At 40.4% G+C, this 24,704-nt stretch overlaps 1 protein-coding gene across 1 annotated transcript in view; it reads right to left on the reverse strand.

Annotated features, from left to right (window-relative positions):
- Rnf38 (ring finger protein 38) overlaps window positions 1–24,704 on the reverse strand; it is a 108,103-nt gene that overhangs the window by 17,822 nt on the left and 65,577 nt on the right. Inside the window, exons 3-4 of the mRNA XM_051157420.1 lie at window positions 5,522–5,715; window positions 2,523–2,736 (exon numbers count right to left, since the gene is read on the reverse strand). Of these exons, the coding sequence (XP_051013377.1) occupies window positions 2,523–2,736; window positions 5,522–5,715 (408 nt within the window). The remainder of the gene's footprint in view (window positions 1–2,522; window positions 2,737–5,521; window positions 5,716–24,704) is intronic.

The following is a 24,704-nucleotide window of genomic DNA, read 5'->3' on the forward strand; positions in this document are numbered from 1 at the left end:
TTTTTGAGTTCAAGACAGCCTGGTCTACAAAATGAGTCCAGGATAGCCAGGGCTTCTTACACGGAGAAACTCTGCCTCAAAAAAGCCAAAAAATTAAAAATTAAAAACAACAACAACAACAACAAAAACACATTTTCCTACTTCATAAAAACAATTACTTTCACAAATAATATTAATTTTCTAATACAGATCTAGACTCTAACTTGAACCTTTTGTTTGTTTTGAGTCTCTAGTTCAGGCTAGCCCCAAGCTTACTATGAAACAGGAAATGACTGGAACTGTTGATACACCAGCCTCTTCTTCCTGAGCAATAGAATTGCAGGCCCATCAGCACAGTGTGGAAGATCACGCCCTACCGCCTTCTGTATGTTGGGCAGCACTGTACCAACTGAGATACACCTCCATCCCTGCTGGAACTAACTTCTGTGTATGATTCAAAGTATGAGCTAAAGTTCAAATTCATCCAAATGGATAGCCAATATATATTTATGTCTGACAACGAACAATAAAATTGAAAACTTTTAATTATTTAATTATATACAACATACCACTAGTTTTGTTTACTTTTTGCCTGTTCTTATTTAAGAAAGCCCTTCCTCCTGAAGCATGAAGCTGTTTATAAGCTACCCTTTTAGATACCTAATTGTTTTATATCATGAATTAAAGACCATCGTCTTCCAAATTCAACCATCGCCATATACTAAATACAAATTATCCACAGATGTGCCATCTTATTTTTCGACTTTATAATCTGTTTTAATAAGCATAATTGACCATGCCATAGATCCCGTCATTAAGTCCTAAAATTTGGAGGTAAAACATAAAACACTGCTGAGGATATGAGCTCAGTGATAACATGCTTGACTTAGACATAAAAAACCCTTGGTTTTATGCAAGACATGGAGTTCAGTCCCCAGTCCTGGGGGGAGTTGAATTGCTATTCCTGATTACGTTGGGTTTTTTCCCCCTTCAGGATTATGCAACAGTGTCTAAATGAAGTATAGACTTCAACACCTAGAAAGTCTACTAACCTATATTGCTGGGTCTGCATAAGTAAGTCTACTATACACTTTGTGATTTGGCATTTAAAAATAAACAGTTTGTGTTTGTGTGTAGATAAAAAAACACCCTGTGGCAGTGGATTCTCTCCTCCTGCTGTGCAGGTCCTAGGGACTGAACTGTTCTAGGCTTGGCAGCAAGCACTTTTACTTATCGGTTCATCTCAGCAGCTCTGAACTGGCATTTCTAAAATGGATGTCTAGGTGTTGCTGTTTCTATCATCCAATTAAAAACTGTTTTCAGGAGCTAGAGACATGGCTCAGTGGTTAAGAGCTACTGCAGAGAACCCAGCACCCAAATGGTAGCTGACAACCATCTGTAACTTCAGTTCCAGGAGATCTGACATCTTTTTTTTTTTTTTTGCCTCCATAGACACCAGACACGCACACAACATACAGACATACATGTAGGAAGAACACACATAGATTAAAAAAAGAAAAATTCTATGAGAGAGCCACTTGCTTGAGGCTTTATGCCAAGGGTTAAGTCCTTGATTTTTTTTCTTAAAAGGCAAAGTAATAAGTAATGCTTTAGGTTTGTAGCTGCCTGGGACTGCACATAGCTTTGGTGATAAACAGGCATGTGGGGCCAAGGAAGAATAAAACTTCACAAAACTATGAGCAACAGCTTGCTGTTTTCTGCTACCAATTATAGATTTAAGAAATATTGCCAGAAATCGGGATCAACTTTTCAAGTTATACTAAAAATCTACTGTAATTTTATTTTTGGGACTACACTGATCCTACATATTCTACACTTTAATTGAGAACTGACAGGTTTTTACAAAACTGGGCCTTTCAAGCCAACTGCTCATCTTTTACTTTAAATTTCCTCAACCACGTTTTATAATTTTCTTTATACAATTCTTTGAGGCACTTGTTAAAACTGATTCTTCTTGGGCTGGAGAGATGGCTCAGAGGTTAAGAGCGCTGGCTGCTCTTCCAGAGGTCCTAAGTTTAATTCCCAGCAACCACATGGTGGCTTATGACCATCTATAATGAGATCTGGTGCCCTCTTCTGACTTGCAGGCATACATGCAAGCACAGCATTGTATACATAATAAATCTTTAAAGAACTTAACTCTTCTTTCACATTATTTTATTTTTTCCTTTTAGTTTTTATCCTGAGTAGATTTAAATATTAAATTTTCTTCCTTCCTTCCTTCCTTTCTCTCTCTCTCTCTCTCTCTCTCTCTCTCTCTCTCTCTCTCTCTCTCTCTCTCTCTCTCTCTTTCATTGGAGCAAGTTCTCGCTGTAGCCCTAGTTGGCCTCAAACTCAGAAATCTGCTGGGATTGAAGGTATGTGCCACAACACCTGGTTAAATTTCCATTATTAAAAGGAATGGAGAACTTAAAATAGCTACATACCAGCAATTAGATAAATCTACAACAACAAAATCAATGGATCCTAATACACAGCCACTAACTTTACCATTTGTTTTCCAACACATTTTGCTACTGTACCTGATCGTGTATGTCAACCATGACTGCGTTCTGCTGGGGTGGGTGAGCAGCTGGATGTAACAGACGGGGAGACACATTCGGAGGGTGGAAGGCTCGAGGTTCCTCTATTGCTTGCTGCTGTCCATAAGGGAGATGGTGATAGTTTTCATCTTGACTAATAGAATTGTGTCGAGACAGACGGTCCCTTCTTCCTCGCTGACGCCTAACAGGAGGACTATAATAGGGTAAATGCCAAAAAGAAGATCATTATGACAACGCTTACTAGTATGATCCATCAGGATTCTTTATTATCTGTAAACAATACATGCTAAGATAAGATGAAGTAATAAAAAATTTCTACAGTTCCAAATCAATTTTAAAAACCGACTAAATATAAGACTCACCAATAATTTTTAACAAGCATGGATCTGCAAGAACTATGTTACTCTGATAGGGATTTCTATTACCCTCGTGTCTACACTTATTAATGGAGCTGTTCCATAAGGAAGAGTCACCACTCCTCTTTTTTTTTTTTTTTAAATTTGAAGGCGGGTGGTGACACAGCCACAGTGTATTTGTCCAGATTAGAGGCCAACCTGCAGAAGTTCATTCTTTCGTTTTACTATGCGAGTCCTGGGGATTAAATTCAGGTTGTCTGACTAGGTAACAAGCACTCTTAAGCTCCGAACTATTTTGCCAGCCCAAATTAGCACTTTCTTCTCATCTATTTACTTAGTTGCTTATTATTGGTATGGGATCATGGTTATTTATTCGCTGGGTTGTGATTCATACTAGTGTTTTGTGGGTGCTAGGTCTCCTCTGCTTCTCCTTTGTATTGACATGAAGTGAAGAGCATGATTCTTTTTGCAGATTTAGGAACAAAAGGTAGTTACTATCTCATCTGCAAACATGGCTTATATCTAGTGTACATTTAAATGATGTTTGTGTACGTATGTTTCTAATAGTACACTTTACAGTAGTAATACCCTGGACATGACTATTAGCCAATAGTAGGCTGATAAACTGTCACTTTAATGTAAGATTAAACCACAGTAAAAATAAGTGCTGGGCTGGAAAGATGGCTCAGCAATTAAAAGCACTGACTATTCTTCCAGAGGACCCAGGTTCAATTCCCAGCACCCACATGGCAACTCACAAGTGTCTCTAACTCCAGTTCCAGGGGACCTGACACCCTCACACAGACATTCATGCAGGCAAAGCATCAATGTACATAAAATAAAATTCTCTATTTCCATCAACATTAAACACAGAATACTTAATAAAGTTGAAGAATGTATTTAAACGAAAACAAAATCCCAAACTGTACTGTTTAAAAATATATATAGGCACTCAAAACCACAGTGAGTAGGGGATCCATAAACTACCAGTTTACTCACTTGGAAGGAAGACGACATGGCTGTGTGGTTTGTGTACATATTACCCTTCTAACTGTACATTTGTTTCACGTGTGCTAAATATATATACAACAAACAGTTCACCATAAAATAGAGAAAGACTACATACAAAAAAATGTTTAAGCTGTAACCTTTATAAACAATCTTATTTCTGCATACTTATATCTAATAGATATAAAAATAATTTGCTTAGAAGCCATAAATTACTCCAATGTTTCCATATAGTTGCCTAATATAGTACTGGGTACTTATAAAGCATTAAGTCTCTGCTTAGATAAGAATGTTATGCTGTATTGTTGCTGTGTTCCAGCATTCATGCTGGCAACAGATCGTCCTTGCCTCAATTAGTTATTAAAGTGGGTAGTGCAGAATGACAACTTTGCCATGCTTTTAATTTTTTAAAAATAAATAACACTTGAGGCTGGAGGGTAAGGGCACTGACCGCTCCTCCAAAGGCCCTGACTTCTGTTCCCAGCAACCACATGGTGCTTCACAACCATCTATAATGTGATCTGATGCCCTCTTCTGGCCTGCAGGTGTACTTGCAAGCAGAGCATTGTATTCATAATTAATACGTAAATATTAAAATAAACAAACAAATAAATATACTTCTGTAAACTAGAAAGAAAAAGAAAGTATCTGCTTAGAGTATAACTCTGACATAAATTAATTTTGGCTGCTTTGAGATATCAATGGTGGTTTTTAAGATCGTATCTATTCAATCTTCTAAGAATGATGTAACAAAATATTATAACCACCGAGCGGTGGTGGCGATGCTTTTAATCCCAGCACTCAGGAGGATAGCAGAGGCAGGAGGATCACTGTGAGTTCAAGGCCAGCCTAGTCTACACAGTGAGTCCAGGACAGCCAGGACTACACAGAGAAACCCTGTCTCAAAAAAAAAAAACAAAAAGCCAGGCGTGGTCGCGCACGCCTTTAACCCCAGCACTCGGGAGGCAGAGGCAGGCAAATCGCAGTGAGTTCGAGGCCAGCCTGGTCTACAAAGTGAGTCCAGGATGGCCAAGGCTACACAGAGAAACCCTGTCTCAAAAAACCAAAACCAAAACCAAAACCAAAACCAAAACCAAAAAAAAAAAAAAAAAAAAAAAAAAAAAAAAGGGGGGCGGGGGGAGCAATCTCTGGCAACTGAAGGACAAAGAGCTGAGGAAGAACTTAACTCCTCTGAGAAGCAAAGGCAAGGTCCAAGCTCTACTGACAGTTTTGGGGTACAGAACACACTTTTCAGTTACCAGAATTGTAGCCTAGCCCATAAAAAGAGGTGTGACTGCAGGGCTTTGTGGATACTAGACAAATAGTCTACTCTGTAAGCTATAGCCTGGCTTCATTATTAGTCATAAGGTAGTTTAATTTATATATAGTGTCCTAGGCTGACTTTAGGTAAATCCCTTTCGTCTTTTTCAGTCTCTTTACTTATTAGTAAAAAGCTTAATGAACTCCCTATAACCTAAGATAGAAATCAAAGCCTTTTAATAATCTTGTGCATGAATTATGAAGTATCTACAAAAATATGCTTTCTGACATTACAAACTATTCACCAATCTACCGGTGGAAGCAAAGTAAAGAGATAAGCAGTAATTAACTAACCTTCTTCTGTTGCGTGCAGGTGTGTTGCATCGTTCCCCTGAGAAGTGATGTTGGTTTGGTCGAACTGAAGGGGCCTGCCTATTTGATGTCATCTCCCATGGTCGCATTGGCGGGGAGGGAGCTGGTGACGCTGACGTGTAATCAAAGACTGAGTGAGAGAGGCGCTGTCTCTTAGGACTTGGACTATCTTCACTCTGCCAGTGCAACAAAAACAGTCAACTGAATAAAACCATAAGGAGTTCACATTTCTACACTTGCAATAGGCATTTAAAACATAATTCCCATTAAAAACAAGGTATATACATTGCACTATCAATCCAAATTAAAAATCCTAAATTAAGAAATGTAGGAGGAGGAAAAAAAAAAAAAATGTAAGAGCCGGGTGTGGTGGCGCACGCCTTTAATCCCAGCACTCAGGAGGCAGAGGCAGGCGGATCACTGTGAGTTCAAGGCCAGCCTGGTCTACAAAGTGAGTCCAGGATGGCCAAGGCTACACAGAGAAACCCTGTCTCGAAAAACCAAAAAAAAAAAAAAAAAAAAAGAAAAAGAAATGTAGGAGCAGGGATAGAGAGAATAGGGTTGCACAGTAAATATATATGTGTGAAAAATGAACTGTTAAAAAAAAAAAAAAGCCACCATGTCAGATAACAAACATATAAAGTTTACAACAGCCTAGCTAACTCTTATATAGTACTCAACCTTCTAGAAATCCTAACCCACCTGAGAAATGTCACTGTGCTATAAGCAATCAGTTCATCCTTTAGGTAGTGATGTTATGTTTCGTTAGGAAGAGGCCCTCCTCTTTTCCTGAGTAGGCCCCAAACTCAGATGCTAAATCACACACCTCTACCATTCTTGTTGTTTGCGCTAATATAGTTATGTTTTCAGTGATAGTTACACGGGCAAAATAAAATTTATATGAAGTAGAATCAACTGATCAAGATCAACAATTCTTTTTAGAATGCCATAGCACTTTGGGAGTATCACTCACTGTTCAAAGGTCACAGTATAAGCTTTGGAACTGTAAAATTTATAAAATCATGTAACTGCTATTAACTCCAGGATTCCACAGTCAATTAAATTTCCCATTTAAGTAACCAAAACTGCCAAAATTCCTAATGAACTGAAACTCTGACAGGCTATGTTTTTTAGAAAGACGGTTCCTATTTCTAATCTACATCTCCAAGTTCCAATTATTACATATTAGAGTACGTTTAGTTGGTTTACCAAAGTTGGTATTTGTAGTGAACACAAATACATTAAAACATTAGCAAAAAATACAGGGATACATACTATAATTTACGTTTTTTATCTTACGCACATGAATATCATGCCTGAGTGTCTGTGCACTATGCATTGCATGCCCATGAAGGCCATAAAAGGACAGCAGATTCTCTGGAACTAGAGCTACAGATGGTTAGCAGCTTGGGGGATGGGGGAGGGTTGAAACTTAACTCAGTCTAATGCAAGAGCAACAAATGCTTTCAACCAGTAAGAATGCATTCTAGCCCCCCAAATGTCAGATTTTTAAAGAGATAAGCAAAGAAAACAACTGATTTTAGGGACAAAGCAAATTAATAAATAGAGCCTGGTCTACAATACAATTACAGCGCTTGACAAACAAAGGCCAGAAGATAGGTAATTTGAGGTCATTCTTGGTTACATATTAAATTGAAGGGCAGCTCCATGAGACCCTGTCTCTCTCTCTAGCCTTGGCTGTCCTAGACTTGCTTTCAGACCAGGCTGACGTTGAATTCACAGCAATTAGCCTGCGTCTGCCTCCCAGGGTGCTAGGATTACCAATGGGTGCCACTGTGCCAGTCTGAGACCCTGTCTCTTAAAAAAAAAAAAAAAAAAGAAAAGTACAAGGTTCCATTTGATCTTTCAAAATTATTTACGTATATGTATCACCAAACCTATATTCTCTTAATGGCTTATTTAAATAGACTTTTAAATTTGGTTAATAAGAAAGCCCAGTTTTTATATTCTGAGAAAACATGCATGCACACTCACAGGCACTAGCTGCCCAGACAGGCCTCCATCTTCTACAGATAAGAACGGCCCTCCCACCTTGTCCTGAGTGCTGGGGTTACAGGCTCAGTTTATGTGGTACTCCATTACATACTTTTGTTGTTTTTGTTTTTGAAGACAGTGTCTAAATAGCCCAAACTGGCTTTGATCCATTTGCTTCTGCCTTCAGAATGCTGGGATTAAAAAGGTGTGCCCCACCTACCCATCAAGAATTGCTACTTCAGATATATGATTCTAAGTGACACTTGGTGCTGCTGGAACCAAACTCTAAGAAGTTGGTAGAAGGGACTGTCTATTTTAAAGAAACTTTTGTTCTGAATTCTCAGGGAGAGAATTCTTTGATATAACTTATCTAGATTTGTCAATGTACCAAATGTTGGCAATTTAAATGTGTAAGATGTTAAATCATAGTTACTCTCTCTATGGTATAGAACACTGCTACAGATAAGAAGTCAAGGGAGGAAAGAAGGCAGGAGGGTAGGTATGAGGTTTTACAGTGAGTATCAAACAGAAGCAGAAGCAGGTTCTAGGTTCTACTTGACAACTAAAATGTGCCTGACTCCAACAACCATTGTACTTTTTGAGGATGTCATTCCCAAAAGAAGGAGGAATTGACTCATGTTGGGAGAGGCTCATCTTGACTGATAACATAATAGGATTAAAAAAAAAAATTCACCATGGAGTCAAGCTTGTGACCATGTCTGAGAAACTTCTAAATAAGATTAACTAAGGTGAGAAGATCTATTCTAAATACAATGGCTGGGGACTCAGACTGAAAAGGAAGCTGAACTGTGCTTCTTGAATGCTGGGCACAGAGCCCACTGCTTCACATCCCCACTGCCATGATGGACCAGCCTTAAATTATCAGCTACAATCAGCTTTTCTATCTGACTTAGTTTCTAGCACTCGGGAGGCAGAGGCAGGTGGATTTCTGTGAGTTCAAGGCCAGCCTGGTTTACAGAGATTCCAGGAGAGCCATGACTGTTACACAGAGAAACCCTGTCTCAATTAAAAAAAAAAAAAAAAAAAAAAAAAAAAAAGAAGAAGAAGAAAGAAAGAAAAAGAAAAAAAAGAAACATAGGTCTCTCCCAGTCTTACTCAGAACCTCATCTTAGGTCAAGCACAGCATAATCGAATTTCCTAGGCATTGCATTTTACAACAAAGTCAACTGAACATACCCCAGGAACAACAAATTCACTTAATTTTGTCCACCTTACATAAACATGAAAGCATGCAGAAAAGTCACATTTTTTGTAAGTAACTTGCCATTAGAGGGTAACTTTTGGTTTCTGTTTTACATTTTTGAGATGGATGAAAACACAAGCATGGTAAAGTAGGAAATTTCATATTCAGATCACAATACAGTTTACAAAAGGACTGCCATACATTACCTCACTTAATGCTCTATGAGCTGGAGTCAAATTATGTTCTGATATAATTAAAATGTGTTTATCTTAGTGAGGCTAACTGATAGACAACTATCCCTTTTTATACATGGTGGGTTATTATCTTGATACGACAGGTTTTATACTGATGTACAGTTTTGATACTCTTGAATGAAAAAAGATTTCATTATTTGGACCTATTTCTCAACCAGATAATATCTCTTAATTACACAAAAATCAACAATGCGCAAAAATTCTGAAGCATGAGGTTTGTTTTATTTTGTGGTTTTGTTTTATTTATTTAATCATGTATTTATGGAAATAAAAGTTGTAGTATAAAACAAGGAAATGAAACAGGAACCAGGCTAGGGAGATGGCTCAGTAAATTAAGCATCTGCCATGCAAGCTTAAAGGCCTGGGCTCTATATCCACAAAACCTGCATAAAAAGCAAGGCTAATCCCAAGCACTGGCTGTAAAAGAAACTTTTACAACTGGAGACACTGAGTCAGAGGGTCCCAGGCAGTCACTGGCCAGCCAGTGTAACCTACTGTGGTAGATTCTAGGCCAGTGAGAGCCTATCTCAAAAGACAAGGTACAACAAGGCTGACCTCTGCATCAACTCAGGGAAAACAAGATCAAGGAACAGAAACGTTAACAGGGAGTAAACAATGGTCATAGACGGCAAAGGCTTTTTGTTCACTGACACTGGTGCTAGGCTAAGGCTGTGGGTTGGCACCCGGGAGCCCAGGCTGGGGCTGACAGAGCCTTTCACAGGAGCTGCTGCATATCAGATATCTTCATTACTTATACACAGTGATCTGCCTGCATGTACACCTACAGTCCAGAAGAGGGCACCGTGATCACATTACAGATGGTTGAGAGCCACCACGTGGTTGTTGGGAATTGAACTCAAAACCTCTGGAAGAGCAGTCAATGCTCTTAACCGCTGAACCATCTCTCCAGCCCCCGCTTTACTTTTAAGTACCAGTCATCTACTAATTATGTTGAACTTCTGTGTGCAGATAATGCTGTAATCAAAACGGTAGTCAATACGTCACTCACGTCACAGACAGCTATGTGTTAAATACTTACAAAAGGCATTCACAGAAATGATGTGCTGTCTAAAGCATGAGAGAGCAGATACAGCTAAAGTCAGATGAGTTCCTCGCTGTACAAATAAGAGGATGGCATTGTGCGCTTTGAACTTTTTAAAGCCTGTTTTCTTATCCAGAACAAGATGCATAGTTTATTCTGAGATTTAAAAACAATAGACATAATACACACAAAACAGATGATCCTAAATTCTAAAAGAAATACCAGACTAAAGAGCCCTGGATCATCTATAGAAATAATACGTGCCAAATTTAATTCATCCTAAGTATTTCTCTTTATCCAGTTCCACGTGCCAACCTATCACTTCCAAACAAACAAACAAACAAAAAATGAGTGGCTTCTGCTGAAAACATTTAGTCTTGGTCATCCATCAACTATGTCAATACTTGAGGCAGGTTTTATACAGGCACACACATGCCTACCATGCAAAAGTGATTCTATATACGTGGCTTACTTTTATCTACAGGTACTAAGAGGTACAGAAAGCAAATACCTTATGTACCCTCTCAGAAATATTCTGGGCACTAAGCAAATACACAGTGATAAAAACATATGCTTTCATTTTTCCTTTCCTACATACCTTATGTAGTTTAGTATCTTCTATTTTCCTACAGAAACTGCATGATTAGGACAAATGATTAAGGCAAAAAAAGATTTTTAAAAACAGAGTATTAAGTGGTCAAATAATGAATAGTAGTTGCTCAAGAGAAGACATTTTTCAGAAGAGCTGGCTGAAAGCTATACTGAAGAAGCCCTCTAATTATTTATTTATTCCCACATACAACAGAAATATAGAGGACACTGAGAAGTGTTTAAGCCTGCCTACGAGCAAGCTAGAATGTATCTATGACTTTCAGGCCTGTGTAGGGAAAGGGAAAACATATAAGAACCTGGAAGAAAGCTTTGAAGTGAGCATCCTCTTGAACGGTAGTGTTCTGATCACTTGGGAGGAGAGGGAACAGGCTCTGAAGTCTCACCCTTTCACAAATCACCTTGTTAGGATGGCCAGGTAGAGGTGCTGAATTGGCCCCGGGAGATATCTGGGAAAAAGAGGGAGAAGAAAAGGATAGTTCATGGCTAGCCATACCAATATGGAGAATCAAGCCTATGAAAGACAGTTTGGGTTTTCTAGTATTTGATAATTCTGTCAGCCGAGAGATGGGGGGGGCGGGGGGAGTAACTTTAAGCATCTAAACATACAGGAGGCAGAGATTCCTCTAGCAATGGAGCTTCCCACACAAAAAGGGTTCAGATAAAAACATTACAATTTGGGAAATTAACTCTTCTTGTTCCCCTAATACCTACTAATAATTTATTTTGTTTGTTAACTCTAACACCCTAAAGATCAGACTTCATGTTAAGACCTGAGGCAAAATCACCAAACTACAGAGCGCTAAATGTCTGTCTACACTGTATTCCCTCTCAATGTACTTTTACAACTTTAGTTGACCTTACAAGTGACCACTAGGGTAAGAAAGGTAAAATTTGACAATATTTATGGTAAAATTTCTATAAAATCAGCTGTAAGACTGTACAACATATAACAAGCAAAAATCTTATGTTTAACTGGGAATGGCATCAGCAAACTTTAGCTACATTCCTTCAGCACTAACTAGGGAGGCTGAGGCAAGAACATGCCAAGTTCTAGGCCAGCCTGGGATAGAAATCATGATCCTGTCTCAAGATTAAAAAAGTAAGTGAAAATCCTCAGACAGTAACAAAAGGCCAAACAACAGAAATCCACAGGCCCTGCTAAGGAACCAGGGACAAACTCATAAGCCTGAAAGGTAAACAACTGCTGCAGCTTAAAAACACTAGACTGTGTGGATTAAATCTCCTTAAATTTGTGTGAATATACTTAATCTGTAGTATTTTAAAACCATGAACATCACTCTTCACTATGTTGTGACAATGAAATTCTCCTTGTGAGCTCGAAGTTAAAAGACTTGCTTGTCCTCACACTAAAAGAAAAGGCCATGCTGATTAACAACACTGCTTCACAGCTTCTGTTTCACTGCATCCTTCAATCTTAGATCTGAGAGTCTCCTTGGTGACAGGCACTAAATAAAAGGAAAGGCATGGTTTCCTACCTTCAAGAAGTATATGCTATAAAAAGAAAACAGAAATGGGAAAAGAAAAGGAAAAGAAAGAAAAAAGTAAATCACTATATAGCAAGTATTATGACAACAGTAGACACCAAGTGCTAAGTTCTGGTAACTGGCAGAGAGCAGTGTGGTAAGGAAACATAGTAAGGATATGAAAATAAAAAGTGGATTTGAGTCCCAGCGTAACAAAAGAAAAAAAATTCATAGGGCCCTGCAAGTAGTTTACGCCTCTACTCAAAGGTGGAAAGAGGACTGTTACAAACTCCAGGCCAGCCAACAACAAAACAAACCCAAAATAGATTAGAGGTGTATTTGCCATTTTTGATCTTCACTCAATATGGAACATCACAAACAAACTCTCCCTGAATGAGCTGGTCCTTCTGCAAGTTTAGCACTCTATCTGCAACTCCCTCAGGTTTTTTATGGCCACAGTAAGTAAATCCATAGTGTCCCCTACAACCCCCCCCTCCCCCTTAAAAAGTAAATAGATGTTGTCTGTGTCTGTGCATGCCAGGTTTCTTGTAGGCCAAAAGAGGGGGTTGGCTCTCCTGAACTGGAATTATATACAGTTTTGTGCTGCAATGTGGGTGCTGGGAGTCAAACTCAAGTGCCCTGAAAAAGCAGCCAGTGCTCTTAACTGCTAAGCTATCTCTCCAGCCCTGTAGTGTGTTTTAATTAGGCCATTTACCATCAACAATCATGCTCAGTTTTACAAATCGCACGTACAAGTACCTGGCTGTTAGAGTCAGCTTTATTATTTATTCTTTGGTCCTTTAGAAAATTTAAGATTCCCATCATCGTAAGTAAAAACAACAACCAAAACCCTGGCGCCCTTGGCTCTGGCTGTAACATTAGCAGCTCTCTTTTCCTGTCCACAACAGTTTTCTTCTGCCAGAAACTCCATGTGTTTAGTGTAACAAGACAATGTGGTAGAAGAATTATATTCAAGTCCCACAGTATCTATGATAAAGCCCCTGCTGGGCTTGATCAAAACCAACCCAGATCCTCACAATAAGTTCAGACATTTTATTTTTGTGTAGTATATAGTAAGCAGACTTCCTATGAAAGACATTAGCATAAATTCTCACCACTTATGTATAATCCTCCCCCATTCCACTTGATGGAGCAGATTATACCAATGGGGGACAGGGGTGGGGCAAATTGGGAAAGCTTTTCAGGGCAATCAAGATTCTAAAGGTTGGCTTTAACTTAATCAAGAGGAAGAGATCATCCTGAGAGGGCCTGACTTAATCAGAGGAAGTGCCTAAAAATGGAACTGGACCATTCTTGAGAGGCTCTCTACCAGCCTTTCACACCAAGCTGCAGCACCTGCTGTGAGATGAGAGAAAGGAACCATGGGCACTGGAGCAGCTAGCAATGAGGTAAAGGTAATATCTTCTATTAACCAGTGACTTAAAACAACAAAACATGAGTAAAGAAGTTGAACCCAACCAGGTAAAATAATGAGCAAGGACCTAATAGCTAACTCATTCCAAGACTTCTCATCCAAGGTTTCTGTTTGGTTGGTTTTCTTGAGACAGGGTCTCACTAAGTAGCTCAGGCTGGCCTCGAACTCAAGAAATCTGCTTGCCTCTGCCTCCCAAAGCTGGGATTAAAGGTGTGCGCCACTATGCATGGCTTTAATACAAGTAAAATTTAAGATAACAGGTTCTGTAAGTTCAATTCCAGGTAATCTGATAAACACAACAAAAAGCTAACACACATAATACATCTGAGTAAACACACTAAAATGAAATGTATGGTTCTCAAACTTTCCTTATGAAAGGATAAACTAAGACATTTTTATAAGGCTAGAATATTATTCAATGGTAGGGCGCTTGCCTATCATACACAAGAGCTTGCGTTTCATTTCACAGAGTCCCTCCCCACTCCACGGACTTTTTTATTTAAACAATATAGCAATTAAAAACTCAGCCTGAAGAGAAATACAGGAGATGGGGAAACAGAAGGACACAGAGGGTCTGAGAAACCTACAAGAACATCCTGATGGGTGAATCAGGGCCCAGGGGGGTCTGCTCAAACTACTGTACCAACCAAGGACAATACATGTAGTAAACATTGAACCCCTACTCTGATCTACCCAATGGACAGGACATTCTCCACAGTTATGTGGAGAGTGGGGACTGACTTTGACATGAACTCTGGTGCCCCATACTTGGCCACCTCCCCTTGGTAGGGAGGCCTGGTGGCACTCAAAGAAAGAATAAGCAGGCTACCATGATGAGACTTGATAGCCTATGGGGAGGGGATTAGGGTGAAAGTGAGAGGGAGGGAGGGAGGGAGGAAGGAACCAGAGGAAACAAGTGATAGGATAACAATTGAGTTGTAATCTGAATAAATTAGTAAAATTAAAATTAAAAATTAAAAACAAAAAACAAAAGCGCAGTCTGATGATACCTAACTTCATGTCAGGAGATGACTTGGGCCCTGTGCTGATTAGTTTTTGTCAACTAGACACAAGATAGTCTCATCTAGGAGAGGGAACCCCAACAGAGAAAACATGCCATCAAACTGGTCTATAGGCAGCCCATATGGCATGCACCTTTAACCCCAGTAGGAAGATCTCTTTGTGTTCAAGACCAGCATGATCTACATAGTTCCAGGCTAGTCAGAGCTGCAAAGTGAGACCCTATCTCAAATAAATAAAATAAATATATTTTTAAAGGCATTTTTTTTTTTTTAACATTTTCTTGATTAATGATTGATGTGGAAGGGCCAGGGCCACTATGTGCAAGCAGTACCATCTCTGGGCAAGTATCCTGGATTGTATTAGAAAGCCTGCTGAGCAGGGCAGTTCCTGCCTCCAGGTTCCTGCACTAACTTCCCTTTGTGATGGACTATAAGCTTATATAAGCAAAATTAACAGCGATCCACCTGACTCTGCCTCCCCAGTGCTGGGATTAAAGGAGTGCGCCACCACAGCGGGCTACAAGTTACTTTTGTTAACAGTGTTGACCACTGCAATAAGAAGCAAATTAGGACAGGCTCTCTGATCTTTACACAAACAAACAAACAAACAAAAAAATATATATATACTTGTTACCTTGTTTACCTGAACTAATTAAAGCCATGCACGTCAGAAAGACTACATAGGACCTTCAACCTTAGAATCTATTAATTCACGAACCCATCTTGTAGTTTAAATAACTTAAAAAAGTCAAATTTTATGGCTACGTTCAGTTAATTAAAAATAAACTTGTTGGCCAGGTGTGGTGGCACACACCTTTAATCCCAGCACTCGAGAGGCAGAGGCAGGAGGATCACTGTGAGTTCAACGCCAGCCTGGTCTACAAAGCGAGTCCAGGACAGCCAAGGCTACCCAGAGAAACCCTGTCTCAAAACAAACAAAAAATAAATAAAAATATACTTGTTACCTTGTAAAAACTGTTTTAGGCATAGTTTCACTTACTCTTCTATGGTCAACTCTAAAGTTTCACCACACTCCTAAACTGATAGAATACTGTCAGTCTCTAGCCTGCAAATGTTGAGCAAGTGCAGCCCATGCTCAGGATGCAGCTTGTAGCTGCCGCAGAACCACACTGGAGAGGGGAGTAATCTATAACCTCACAACTTCTTGTTTTATGTTTGTTTACATGTAACTATATGACCAATTCACCCAGTGTAACTGGGAAGTAATGTTTACATATACTTTTAAAGCATCTGCGCATTAGTAGGTTATGAAATTTTCTGTTTAATTTGACCCTTCTCTGTTTGGGTAGCTAATAGCCTCAATAATCAACCATGTAATCCTTGTCTTGGAGATTAGCACAGTTAAAAGCTATTATGCTAAAATTTAAGGAGACACTGTTCCTTTTTAAATTGTTTCTAATGGTAGCTTTCTACTATATTCAGTTAGTTTTCCACTCCATAAACATGAATGAAGAGGAGAGATTTAGCAGTCTTCTGTGTCTGTTTCGTTTGTTTGTTTTTAAGACAGGGGATGGCCTGAAACTCACAATCATTCTGCCTCAGATTGGTTAAGTTTTGGTATTAAGGGTGTATACCAAAAGTTCCAGGATAGTACTAAATAATGCACTTTTTACAAATTACATTGCTTGAAACCTGACTTCAATGTACCTAGGATCCACATGTGCACCCTGATACAGCTGAGGCACACATGTAAAATAAGCAAATAGTTTGTTTTTTAAAAATTGTGTAATTTTTATCAGTAATTTTTTCCTTATCACTTTTAATTCCTTGGTGGATTTTATCAACTGAAATCCTTTCAATCAATATTTTTACTCTAATCATTGATGTATAAATTGTACACATTGAATGTGCGACACGTTTCTATACAAGGGCTGATTATGCTTAATGCCTTGCCTTCTCTCTACGCTGCCTGGCACGTCCCCACTCTGCTGTCTTTTCCTTAATGGTCTCCCTTCAGAAAAGCATGCCATATTTGTCTCTCCAACTTAATTTGCTTACCACAACGCTCTCCCCCCCCCCTTCAACCTACTTTCCTAGAAATTAATAAATTAATGAGTTGTGGAATAAAAAGCAAAGCAAAACAAAACAACAACAACAACAACAACAACAAAAAAAAAACCCAAAACTAAACTATGTGCTATGAAACAAAGGGGGTCAAAACCATGTAAATTTATAAATGTTACATCACAAATATAGTATGGTAGCACATAACTACAGTTCTGGCACTTCGGAGAACTAGCAGCTCAAAGTCAACCTCAGCTACACAGTATATGAAGCCAGGCTGGTCTGTAGACCTTGTCTCAATACACAAGTTTTGTTGTTGTTTAAATTTATGGGTAAGTATGTGGAACACCATCAATTTGAGATAAATTTTAGTTTACAAAACACATATACTGTGTTTAACACTGTATCATTATTACCTAGAAATATAGGTAAGAGAATATTCTTCCAAACTAACCAAATGATAGGACAGTCAACTTTTTGGGATTATGTCACAAGTTTATTATGACAGTTTAGAATGAGACAGGCTAATAAAAACACGGGGTGCTGGAGAGGGGGCTCAGTGGGTAATTTGCTTGGCTCACAAGCATGAGGACTTGAGGTCCACTCCCTGAATCCTACACAGAATAGTGTGCATCTGTAATCCTGGTGCTCCTGTGTTACAGTATTTTGTATCCGTTCGGCCTACAAAGCAAATAACTGACACATGGAAACTGAAATGTACTTTAAAGCTGCCAGCACTTCGCCGGGCAGAGTCTGAACTGATTCTAATCTACTCGTAAACTAAACAAACTACTCTAAACCTTATAACATACATATATTCCAAACATTTGCCACTAGGACCCCTGGGCCGGTCCGTGTCCAGTTTCCACCATCCTCCTCCAACCATCAAAAACCCTTTTTCTCTTACCATTAATTGTAGTTTGCCAAAATATTTGTTTTTTGGTATCTTCATTACCTTTTATTTCATCTCTAGGGGCATTATTATCTCCATTAACTGGGTTTTCTAAGTCTTCAGTGGCCCTACCTCTTTTATCAGACCTTGACTTTTCTTGTCAGGGGTCCTGGTTTACATATACATACAAAATACTGTAACACTCCTGTGGTGAAATGAGCAGCATAGTCAGAAGAATCCACGACACTCATCAGCCAGATAGCCTGGTATATGCAACAGTGTGCAAAAGACCCTGCCTCAAGATGGAAGGTAAGAACAAAGACCTGTGGATGGCCTCTGGCCTCTGGACGTGCCTGTGCGTACCACTTTTGAAAATCCTACAGGCACTAACTGGGTACAAACTGGTATCCACATCAGGGAGAGTGAGCACTATTGTTCAGCACTGGAACTCTGTTAAGTACCAGTCTTGACTTAAGACAGGCTAAGTGAATCTATGTCTTTTGGGTAAGCATTCAAATCCAAGGTTGGGGACTAGGGAAGATGGCTCAGAGCACTAACTGCTCTTCCAAAGATCCTGAGTTCAATTCCCAGCGACCAGATGGTGGCTCTAGCCATCTCTAATGAGATCTGATGCCCTCTTCTGGCCTGCAGAAGCTAGATGCAGGCAGAACACTGTATACACAATAAATAAATAAATCGATCTTTAAGTAAAACAAACAAACAAACAAACAAAAAAAACAAGGTTGGTAAAAACAACCAAAGGCTGCTCTTTTCCTTTCCCGAGTTCAGAGTTTCATAGCACAATGGTAAGAGAGAAGTGAGACACATACAGCTAAGTAATATGGAGAGACAAGCTGGGAGGAGTGAGACTGGGTGTGTCACTCCTGTACGTCATCTGTTTAAATTTCTCTTGAACTTACTATGAAGAATTCAATCGTTTCTCACAGACAATATCATAATGGGTATTTAGCATCCACTGATAGATGGAACAGAACCATAACTATATGGTGCAAATGAATATTTGCAATGCTTATGTTCTCTGAAGAGAAAGACGAAAGCAAGTTATTAATGAAGCAAAGTAGAAAAGAAGTTAAAACTACATTGAAAAACCGTCAGGGAATTTGTAAGCAGCCTCAGATACCATGCAATAATCAAGACTAATCAAGAACTACCTTCCCAGAACGAGGGAGTATAAAAGAGTACTACAAACAGAACTAAAGGCAGAGGGAGCAAGCTAAGGATAAACAGCCTGACCAATGTGCTCAAGCACCTAAGCATTTTGGATATTTTTATTTTAAACATTTCTTAGCCACATTAACTTAAACAAAACAAAATATAAACACAGCCTGGCAATGTTAAAACACAAGTGAACGAAATGCCTTATCCAATGCTGGGGGCAAAGAGACAGCAGAGCTATACTCTCCATTATGATGCTTGCAGATTCCTTTAAGCACTGTTTCAATCTTTGATGAAAATCAGACTGTTCTAGAAAAGAAAAGTCTATATACCTATGCAGATTAACATTTGCCAACTTAGTTTAGGACAGAGCCTGGTGAAGTAGCTTAGCACATGATAGCACTTGCTGTAAACCCCAAGACCTTTGAATCTCCAGAACACACCAGGCAGAGGCACAGAACCAACCAGGGCAAGTTGTCCAAACATATTGTTTTTTTTAAAGTGTTTTCTAAATCAAAATAAAATAATGTAAGACACTACTGGTGGAAAAATCAGGAATATTTAAATACAGTTTTTTCATAATTTACAGGAGATGTAAGGCCATCAAGACCTGCTAGGTGCAAAACATGACACTAACCTCAAAGTCCTCCAGTTCTTGCAAGCTAACTCATACGTACTCCTACAGAAAAAAATTTGGAAATTGGCTTTAAAGTAGATCCCTCTAATTAACAGGATAGGATGAGCAGGTTTTCAAAAGGAGAAAAAAAAACTAGTACATTAATAAACTAGAAGATACTATGGCAAGCGGACCACCAGTGATAAAATTCTCGCTCAAAATTATTTTCTTAAGTTTTCCACATTTCTGCGCCAGATCTGACACGTTTGATCTTGTGTTATTTTTCTCATAAGCTGGATTTCTCCATTAGACAGTGTTTCTCAAAATGAACAAAATTTTACTTTTAGATTCACTATTACTCAAATGTGATTGGAAGTCTAGTCACAAAGCTGTTTTTTTTTTTTTTTTTTTTTTTTAAGAAACTGCGGTAACAGTTTGTATCTGTAAAACAGGCAGTACTCGACAGACTTAAGATTTCTAATAAAGTATTGTGTATAAGCGCCTAATTCGTTTCAAGTCCACCACTTAGGAAGAAAAATAATGGCAACACATGCTAGCAATTACTATATTTAAGTATTCAAGACTAAGGTAGAAGAATTAGCATGTTCAATTTTACTGAATAGCACACACCATTTCCACAACACAAAGATCTGGATCTGTCCATGCTGGATCATACACAGGGAAAAAACAAAACAAAAACCTTAGTTCTCTTTGGCCTTCAGCAATCCGAAAAACTCCCGTTTCAAAAACCAACCTCTCTCATTCTTCAACCCTGAAAGGAAGAATTTCCATCCACGGAGAACAAATCGGATCCCATCCAGAAACCCGTGGGTTGGAAGGCCGCGAGAGAAGACCCCCTCCGACTGGGTTCTGAGTTCTCCCAGGTGACATCATTTCACCTGCGCCTTAGTCAGGCAAGGGGGACTGGCTCCCAGCAGCCGCGGGAACAAAGAGCGCTGGGCTGCACGGAAACGTCCGCCAAGCTCGGCTCCAACCTCCCGCGGCCAGTACCGCCCTCGCGCCAACGGCTGCGGCCGCCAGTACCTGCGAGGGGAGGCTCCGCCCTGCGGGGCTGCTCCCGCCGCTCCGGGCCAGGCCGCCGCCTCCTATTGTGACCGCTCGCCCCGCCGGCGGCCAGCTCGCCGAGGCCGCCGTCCCCCGGCCTCCTCGTCCCCGGAACCCGTGTTCCGACTGAGGCGCTGTCACGGCACTTCCTTCCTCCTGGCACCATCACACGAGCTTCTCCAGGAAACCACAGCTCCACGCCCAGCGCTGAAAGAGCTGGCTAGTGCCTAGGATCCCCCATCTTTTCAGCCCGGCGTCCCAACCGCCGGGACCTCCGGAGGTCCGCCTGCCAGCCTCACGAGGGGACCCCGCCCCGCTGCACCCTGCCGCGGCACTCGCAGGCCCGCACGGGGCTGCGCCCGCGCAGTGGCTAGCGCTGCGCGCGCAGGCGGCGCCCCAAGCGCCAGGCCGCCAGCCGCTTCAGGCTCCGGACGCCCGGCCCTCCCCTCGCCCGCACAAACCTGGCAGCCAAGCGCAGGGCCGCCGGAAAGCTCCGCCTCTTCCCTACGCCGAGCCCACTTTGTTTCCACCCGCGGGGGCGGGGCCGCGCGCGTCCAGGCCGCTCGGGCCGGTTCCGGCAACAGAGCCGGCGCGCAGCTCCTCTGCGCAGCCCCGCCCAGCTCAGTTTGGTCCGCGCTGGCAGCAAGGGTGGGGAGTTAAGGAAGCATCTTTCAGCGCTGGCCGTGCTTAGTGCTGCGGAAGCTTCCGCTGCCGCCACCAACTCCAGTACTCAGCAGTAGAACAGGAAACCTCACAATATAATATGTCTATACATGACGGAAGAGTAGGGTCTCACGACTGAACAAGCAGCCTCGTAACTAATTTGTCCAACCTTCAGGACGAGTCTGACAGATTCTCCAACTTCTCCGAGACAGGAAATACGTTCGAAAGCTGAAGCCTCCTGGCTAACGATTGCGTTCAAGATCGAACAGAGAAGACAAACCCTATATTGTCTCAAAATACTAGGAAAAGATTGTTGAACGCCATTGGAAATTATGGAAGGGTGGGTTTTTTAAGCAGATAAAAATTACAGGATTAATTAAAAGTTCATGTGTAAAAAGTAGGAAAACGATCAATGAGCAGAAAATCCAGACTAAGCAGGGAATGGTGGGCTCACACACTGGGAAGGCTGAAAGCAAGGACTTCTGGGAGCTTGATGTCCGACTGGTCGATTGTATTAAAATGCGTTCTAAAAACCTAGAGTAGGAGAGGTGAGAAGAGGGCAGAGAAGAAAGCAACCAAGCCCAAACTACTTTAGACCACTTAACCCTTCCTTCTTAGTGGCCTCGGGTAAAATAAGCAACAATAAAATGTTTTAGGATCTGTTTGTACCATATGCATTCTGTTCATGAATAACACCACATGTAACTGTGTACATTTGTCAACCAGCATCAGACTGAGCACCAGTGCTCTATTGTGACCCTAACTGCAAGTCTCACAATTTCAGGTGCTTGGCAACCACTAAATCAAAATTCTAGCAGTAACTCTAGCACAAAGGGAGGCTGGGATGAGACAGTAGGCCCTGTTAAGTATTCCCTCACACCCAGCACCACACTCCCATTATGGAACCAATTCTCCTCCTTCCGAAGTCCTCTTCTAGTTTTCTAGAGCAACCATTTTGGAGAAAACACTGTAAACTGTTAAGTCCCAATTCTCTTCTCCTCTCCTCTCTTGCCCTCTTGCCTCCTCCGCCTCTCTCCCTCCCTTCCTCTGTGTCCCCCTCCCCTGCTCTCTTCTCTCCTCCTCCCTCTCCTCTGACAGGGTTTCTCTGTGTAGCCCTGGCTGTCCTGGGACTCATTTTTCCAGGCTGGTCTCAAAATCACAGAGACCCATCTGCCTCTGCCTCCCAAGTGCTGGGATTGAAGGCGATTGAAGGTATGCACCACCACGCCTGGCTTCTAAATGCTTTCTCAACCCCAAATCTGAGACTGATAAAATTATATGAGTAATTATTCAACATAAAGCTTTGCTTGCTGTCTTTTTCCACAATGGCAGAAAGCTCTGTTGTAGTGCTTAAAAACAACACAACAACTTTCTGTAATGGGAATGTTCTCCATCTGCACAGCCCAGAAGGCATCAGCTAGCTCCACATACGGAATGTATGTAATTAGTACATACTAGTGAGCTAACATTTTAAATCTGCATATGCAGAATCTGAAGGGAAAGTTGTTGCTATGTCAAGAGCTTTTAAGAGAACTGACACCAAGGGCTGCCCTTTACAACTGGTTTCTTGCCACAGGGAAATTGTGAGTGAATACAAAGCTTCTTGAAGTATGTAAGACACTTAAGTTTCTAAGAAATGCATCACAGCACTGCCTATGAAATGGGGATGCTGAAGTGACTTCAAATGTATCTGGTAGTTACTCCTGAGATCAGCCCAGGTGCCCTACATTCTAATACAAACTAACAGCAGGAATCAAAAACCTTACCTAGGTGGGCATCCACCCTCAAACAGGATCATAAAGGATTTTAGATTTGATCACAAAGTAATTCATACCACTCCAATTCTGAATCGTCTCATTTCAAATGTATCTGACTCTAACAACTCTCCTTCTTATGCCATCATGGTTTTCTACCTTTACTGGAACATCACTAACGCACTCACCATTAATTTTCTCCACCTTTACGTTTTTAACTGTAGCTAACGGTTTGGTGTTCATCTGTTGTTACATTATTTAAAAACTACTCCTGGCTGGAAGTGTCCCTCAGTGATAAGGCAGTTTAGGGCCTTGAGGTGGATCCCCAACAACACATACACACCTGCCTATCTACCGCTCTCTTTGCACTTAGATCATTAAGGAATTTTCTAAGAGATCTCTATTTCCTTTCTCATGCTTAGATATACATATGACCTCGAATGTGATTTGGTGAGGTGGTAATCAAGTTGGCTTTCTTTGGCCGGGTGTAGTAAGCATATGCCTCTGATCTCAGCTAAGAGAGGCAAAGGTCAGAAGATTAAGAATTCTGGTTCAGGGCTGGAGAGATGACTCGGAGGTTAAGAGCACCGGCAGCTCTTCCAAAGGTCCTGAGTTCAATTCCCAGCAACCACACGGTGGCTCACAACCATCTATAAAGAGACCTGGTGCCCTCTTCTGGCACACAAGTGTAGGTGTAGGCAAAACACTATACATAAATAAATCTTAAAAAAAAAAAAAAAAAAAAAAAAAAAAAATTCTGGTCCAACCTGGGTTGTGTAACAAGACATTGTTTCAAAAAAAAAAAAAAAAAAAAAAAAAAGGAAAAGAAAAGAAAAAAGTTATTACCCTTATGGATTGTGTTTCTGGGCTAGGGAGTCTCACCCCACTGTTTATCTGCTGAAGAGATCATCTTTTCTCTCCAAAAGTACTTTACCTTTTGAATCTCAAAAAATTTATTAATTCTTTTTTTTTTTTTTTTAATTTATTATGTATATAGTGCTCTGCCTGTACACCAGAAGAGGGCACCAAATCACATTATATGTGGTTGATGGGAACTGAACTCAGGACCTCTGGAAGAGCAGTCAGTGCCCTTAACCTCTGAGCCACCTCTCCAGCCCCCAAAATTTAGTAATTCTAAAGAAAAAAACAGAGGGAAAGAAAAAGAACAAGTAGAATTTAGGACTTCACTGAATCTAGAGGAGAGGCCGTGGTAATGCCACATCATCCAACAGCTGAGCAAGGTGAGGTCTTCTATTTGCTCAGAAGTGTTTTCAGTCATGCTTCTATAATACTCTAATTATCTTACATCTCAGTTCTTGGGTTTATTCTAATCGTTTTCTTTAATTCAGTTATTACAGTGGTTAATATCAACCCTTGAGGCTTATAAAAATATACAATTGTGTTTAAATTCTGTAGATTGAGCTGAAAATAAAAGAACTCATCTTTTTCTTGCTATCACACCTCACCTAAGAGCCTTCTGCGCCAGCTGGTGAGTACACTCTGGTCAGAGGGAAGACCTTGCTTCTGTCAAATCTCCACCAGACAACTGTGGACACCTGAGTATGAAGTTTTCAGGGTTTAATAACTTAAGGAGGCTCTTCTATTTCCACTTTGCTGAAAACGTATATAAATGGTAATTTAATTTTGGTACAATTCTTTTTTTAAATAACTTATTAATTTTATGTACATTGGTGTGTTTTGCCTGCATGTATGTCTGTGTGAGGGAACAGGAGTTACAGACAGCTGTGAGCTGCCATGTAGGTACTGGGAATCGAATCTGGGTCCTCTAGAAGGACAGCCAATGCTTCTAAGCGTGGAGCCATCTCTTCAACCCCATTTTTGCCAAAGTTTTCTTTACATATCATGATTTTTTTTTTCTTTTTTAGTTAATGTATAAATTATATTGGCTGGACTTTGGCTATTAAA

The sequence above is a fragment of the Acomys russatus genome, chromosome 2 (assembly GCF_903995435.1).
Source record: "Acomys russatus chromosome 2, mAcoRus1.1, whole genome shotgun sequence".
NCBI classification, from domain to species: domain Eukaryota; kingdom Metazoa; phylum Chordata; class Mammalia; order Rodentia; family Muridae; genus Acomys; species Acomys russatus.